The 6222-nt window shown below is 36.0% G+C and overlaps 1 protein-coding gene across 3 annotated transcripts in view; it reads right to left on the bottom strand.

Moving 5' to 3' along the window:
* Positions 1-2049: 2049 nt before the first annotated feature.
* Positions 2050-6222, bottom strand: part of LOC131029913 (uncharacterized) — a 66223-nt gene continuing 62050 nt past the window's right edge. For all 3 annotated transcript variants that reach the window (XM_057960590.2, XM_059218445.1, XM_057960589.2), the window contains 2 exons: positions 3366-3449; positions 2050-3057 (listed from right to left, as the gene is read on the bottom strand). In XM_057960590.2, the coding sequence (XP_057816573.1) occupies positions 2447-3057; positions 3366-3449 (695 nt within the window). In that variant the 3' untranslated portion in view covers positions 2050-2446. The remainder of the gene's footprint in view (positions 3058-3365; positions 3450-6222) is intronic.

Below are 6222 nucleotides of genomic sequence, written 5' to 3'. Positions count from 1 at the left end.
TAAAAAAAAAATTACATTTTTGTATAGTTGGCTCCTTTACTGTCACCTCTCATCCCCAAAAATATCCTAAGAAATAATTTGTGCCGAAAATGCAACCCCATGTCCCCCTAATGGATAATGAAGTCCAAATGTCATGCTGATGAAATAGCTTTGATTTCGGACAGACCACGGGGAGGGTGAATCAGTTGTCACAAAAAAACCTACAAATTAAACTTAATCTGAGATCTAATAATTAACCATGAAAGCATGAATCAACAACACAACATGAACACACATAACACCAAGATTTTTTACATGGAAAACCCGATCAAGAAAAAAACCACAATGGGAACACACCCACAATAAGATGATACTGTGTTAGAAGTATTAGAAATATTACAATGGGGAATGCACATGCATTCAGGCACACTGTCTAGAGCTCACTGCTCAAAAACAAAAAGGCCTACAACCCAAGGAAGACTCACTATCTTACAAACAGATTCGGATCACATCCGGAAGATCATGAACTGGAAAATAGCATATCCTTAATGCTTGGTTACAATTTCGAATAAGCACATAACAACTTTCTCTTCTTCTCACACTTCTCTAACTTTGAAAGATGTAAACATTCAGCACACATACATTTTGATTCTCATTAATACACACACTCAATTACAAAGATAATACATGTATTTATACATGACATCAACCTTGTGAAGATCAACACGGTCGGCTCAACACTCACCACCTAATTACAAAAATATAACCACACGCGCTACAAATATCACATGCGGACCAAGCGATGTTGGCCAAGACATAGCACGGACCGATATCACACACCTCGAATGCAATACACCTCCAAGAATTATGCATTGAACATCTGCAACACGCTACAAGCATTTGATCAGCCATAAACATGAAGAACAATAACACACCAAATAAAATCATCAATTACATGCACAACAATCAATGCAGAGCACCAACACAAATGGCACACGATCCAGAAACATCCACAAGCATCATGAATTACCACTGCAACATCTGCAACAACACGAATTACTAGAATCATCAGCATCAACATACCAAACCTTAAAAACACTAACTGCAATGACTGTAAACCTGAAAAAATTGCTTGTGAAGCTACAAACCACGAACCATCTGAATTGAAAACACACATCAACATCCCAAACATTCCTCCAAATCTCCAAATCAAGTTATTACAATGTGGAGCAATGCAAATCAAAATACTAACACGCGGACACCATTGAATAATTGAAAAAACAGCCACAACACAAATATCCATAATTCACTCAAATCTTCATGTAGACCTCTGAAAATAGCACTGTATCATCTATACACAATCCTCTACAAACCCTTTAATTTACAAACTCTGATCAACAACATGCTAAACAAACCAACTCACTAAACTTCACTACATTACTGTCACAGACAAAAAAATATGTTGACATCAATGACAACACCTCTCTCAAATATCTCTCAAGCACATATTTGCAGCATACTTCCAGCAATCTAGCAACACATGCCTCTTTGACTTTTCATTATTTTCCTCCATCAGATGTCCATTTGGAATTTGTGAATGATTTAATAATCATTGTATTGCTTATTCATATGATTTGTTGTATATAACCAACAAATAGAAGTAGAAAAAGAGATTTCCCCTACTTTTCCCATGGACGTAGCCAAATTGATGAACCACGTAAATCCAATGTTGTGTTTTTGCATTAATTGTTTCATCTTGCATCTAATAAATCTGATTTCTTAGTTATTTATCTGCACTTCATACTAAAAAAAAAGTATCAAAGCTTGTTGACAAGTTGAATCAAAAATTATTAAGAAATTATGCGAAGATGGAAGAGGCAAATATAAAGAGTTTCGTGTCATAGAATGAATCAAAACAATATTTAGAAAAATTTACACCTGGTAGCTTTTGGCATCATAAAATAAATGATATAACAATTGGAAATGTATTTTATATTTTTCCATATGCTAGTAAATCATTAAAAAAAATTGCTTTGGGTAACAGGAGTTCCAAATAGATGAAAAGATGTCTGTACATAAGGGATGGCTATGAGCTTCAAAATTGCAAATTCTACTAGATAACATATTAGTTCTTGTGAAACTGTTACAGATTTTGTTACAAGCAACAATAAATTTATATGTTGCTATGACCTGATCATACCAAGAAAACAAAACTTAAAAATTGATTCCTTGCTTCTCTTCTGTTGTTGAGGCCTTACGTGCAAGGAACAAGATCTAATTTTTTTAGTTATTAACATACATATCAAGGGATATATGTTTCAACTGCCATACCCTGCAGAGCAATCACACCCGTGACATAAAACGAAGAGCTGCAGAAAATGTGCCTTGTTTTCTGTGCATCAAAGCAAAAATCTTTTTTGAACGAGAGAGCATGTTAGATGAGTACTCCCACGTACAAAATGGCCAACTAGAGATTTAATCGTCCATCTTCAAGAGATACTCCAAAAAAATCCCTTAATATATCCTTTTGAGTATGGCCAAACCCATTTGTAATTGTGAGCATTTGTCCAAATTTTGCATTTTCTTTCCTCAGCCTCGCAACTTGATCAGAAACGCCATCAAGCAAGTCATCAAAGTTTTCTAAGGACGATGAAGATGAACAATTTGTGAATTTACTATTTGCCATGTCCAGCTGCTTAAAGAGCGATAAAAGAAAATCTTTCTGAGCATACAGCCTTTCTTGGGCAAGCTTGTATTCTGCTTCTTGAGACCTCCTTAGGCCATGCAAGGCTTGGTTAATTCTATTCTCAAATTTCAAAGCTGTGATATGAACGGGGGAACTAAGTAGGTCTGCGGCTCCATTAGCATCTTCTGGAAGCACCATTGACCTTCCACGTAGTCTCTCACGAACCAATGAACTTTTCTGAGAAGTAGCCTCATCAAAAATAGGACCTGCCAGTTGCAATGGTTCAGATAGAGGGCTTCTAGCTCCAAATATATTTCTGAAAGCAGATGCACTTGATCTGTTGTCTTCAACTATGACAGAAGAAATACAACCTGAGTGTTGCACTGCTTCACCTACAGAGAAACTAAACATATTAGAAAAATCTTAGCCAATTGGGAAAGAAACTAAAGGTTGAAAAGCCCAAATGGTTGATTTTTCAAATATCATTGTTTCTTCCTAGTATTAGCAAATGCTTAGCGGTACCAATCATAGATGACTTAATGGAAGGGAGTCGTCAAAGCAAAGCTTTATTGACAATCCAAACTACTCGAGCGTAGTGATCCCAGGAAAAATTAAAAGTACCTTGATGACATAAAATGTTCCCTGGCATACAAATATGAAAATAGTGAGGAAAAATAGATTGAAAAAGTGTATTGCTTACCTCTCGGGCTTACAAGAGAAACAGGAGTAATACTTAGAGGCTTTAGTTGATAGTTAAGTTTTTCACTCTCTATTGCTGTCTTCCCTGCATGTAGAAGCAACCTCAAACAATTTAAGAATAATATTTGTAAAATGATTAACATGCTTAAAATGCTATTTTGCTGCAAAACTTGCAAGTTAAGTTGGATTGAAATCTATAAATCAAAAGTGACCAACAGAAGCACAAGCTCCTCAAATGTCCCGTGTTCAAGGAAAAATTATTTCTACCAGTTATCAAGGACCTTCAAATCCAACACTACTCCACATTTTGAACTTTAATAAGAGAAATAGAGTCGTGGCAGCAGAAGCCTTTGCAGAGGCAACAGAAAATACATAACCCACAATATAGCTCAGTATTTCTAAATTATTTTCAGTCAAAGAGATGTATAATTTGACCATTTTAACAAAAGTAGGTAAAAGCAGTTTGAATATCCATAAAGATGACAATTTTAATCTGCTCAAACCGGTATCCAATAAATAAAGTCTACCTTGGATGGTGACAACATAGCCATTGAAAGATGCACAAGGCTGGGCATTATATAAGCCAAATAATTAAGGAATTATGGCAGCACATGGAGTGATATGGAAGGAAGGTGAGATCAGGTTGGAAAGGAAGTTAGTTTTCGTTTCAATTCAACTGAATGAAATTATTAGATAAATGTAGGAAAAGGCAATCTTGTATCAATCCAAAACAAGTGTCTACAATTAGGACATATAATTAGCATCAGCATGACACATCTTACAGGCATCAACCACACAAAGATGGCCTACCTTCATCGATTACAAGAACCAACACTCAAGTCAGTGTTTAATTTGACAGCTGTACACCTGTGTTTATGCATCTTTACCATAGAATACAATCAATTATTTTCAAAGACCGTGTCACATGAAAGGGGAAATGTTGGGCAGAACACCAAAAACTCTGAATGATTATAACCTATGTTCCACGGCACTTTGGGGACAGCAGTCTGTTGATGCGGTTTTTATGACACCTTACAACACAGAATAAAATAGCAAGTATCTTATCCTCTCTTGAACAAAATCTCCTCAAATGCTAAACTTCGTGATCAAACAAGGTGACTCCAAGGTTCCTATAGTCAGGCCTTGACTTTATATGTGGATAGACTCAATGTGTAGATGTGATTGTTGGTAATCCACGGGAACTTACGTTTATGAACTACAACTGGAACATGAACATCAGATGTATCAATCATGTGATGCTTCTTCTCCTAAACTGATTCAAACTCAAGTAAAAAAAGGACAAAGGGGTAAAGGGTTTAGAGAATCTATGCTACTAGAAGATAAATGTTACTTAGATAGACAAACTCCCTCAAACCAAGGTTTGCTTCGCCATGATGACAACAACTATGCAAACTTGATGCAATCTTCTCAGAAAATGGAAGATTTTCATTGTGCGAATACACCACCCAAATACCCAATGCTACACAACTTGAACAAGTACCCACAATCGAACTTTAGCATAATAACGAGGCTCCAGCTAACTTTGCACTCAGCTTACAATCACACTGTAGCTTACAATCAGCAAACTATAAAAAGTATGAACCAGGGAATTCATCACAATATCTTCATAAGCATCCACCATGATCAATGAACTTTAATTAACCTTGAGAAGTAACAAAAACCATGGAAATGTAGAAACAACACAAAGACCCACCACAACTTCAATGAAATCAAGTATTTATTTCCACAAGTCCTCGCAACAATTTCTTCTTTCCTCTCCCTACTCTACTGCTACTTGCTTCCTAGTTATCAACTTCTAGCTATTAACCTTTACAAATAAGAAGTTTGAGCCTTATATAGAGATCTCATTACATTTTGAAGGTTTGGATTGATTCTCAAATCAACAGCCAAGATCTAACAATAAAACCCTAATTAGGGTTTGTTACAACAAACTCTCTTCTAGCCAACGAAATAATTACAATTCATTGGGACACATGTCCGTCTTTGAGTTCCAACTTCCAACCAATGGGAATTGAGGTTAGGTACATTATACAATATTCAATGTAGTGCCACATGGCACATATGTAGTTGTCTTTTTCATAGGATGAGTCAGGATCGATGTATCTAGACATGCTGACTTGTCACAATTTGATTGGTAGGATGATGATTGGATTCCACCTCATCACTCCTCATGTAGACCATCACAACGTATTTATGATTGAGGCATATCTCTTGATATTCAACATTACTTAGCATTTTTGACCAATTGTGATGTTGATTGGGATAGATCATATTCCCAAATTGCATCATCTTAGGATCAAGTCTAACTTCGATTAACTCTTTTGAAACTATCTTTTGCCTTTTGCATTTTCATCTCCATACTTGGAAATTTTCCTTTATGATGTTTGATGTAGACTTTGTGATGCTTATGCTTGATCTCGATCTTCCTTTTGCCTATGCTTGATTATTATGTGCAAGCTCATCCTCTTGCTTAGGAATCTTCGTCCTTCTAGTGATGCTTTTCATCCTAAATTTTCTTATCCTGACTCTCTTCATTGGAATTCCTTCGTTGTTGTACTAGCAATGATTCTTGGATTTCCGAAGGAAATTCAAGATTGTAAAATATCTTCCTTTGCAACGTTGAAATGGTGAAGTGTATCCGTTGATCTCCTCCCTTGAATGATTTGACTCTTGATATCGTAGTGTAGACTTTTGAGAGTCTTTGCCTTGGTGAAGTCCTTTGTTGTGTCTTCATCCTCTTGTATTCGATCCATTTGGAAAATGAAAACCTTCCTTCCTTGCCTTAAAAGTCTTGATCCTTGATGTTATAATGCTCTCTTGCTTGCAATGTTGATAAA

This window comes from Cryptomeria japonica, chromosome 3 (assembly GCF_030272615.1).
Source record: "Cryptomeria japonica chromosome 3, Sugi_1.0, whole genome shotgun sequence".
In the NCBI taxonomy this organism is placed as follows: Eukaryota; Viridiplantae; Streptophyta; class Pinopsida; order Cupressales; family Cupressaceae; genus Cryptomeria; species Cryptomeria japonica.
The sequence above is the reverse complement of the archived record's forward strand: the minus strand, read 5'-3'. Positions and strand labels throughout refer to the sequence as shown.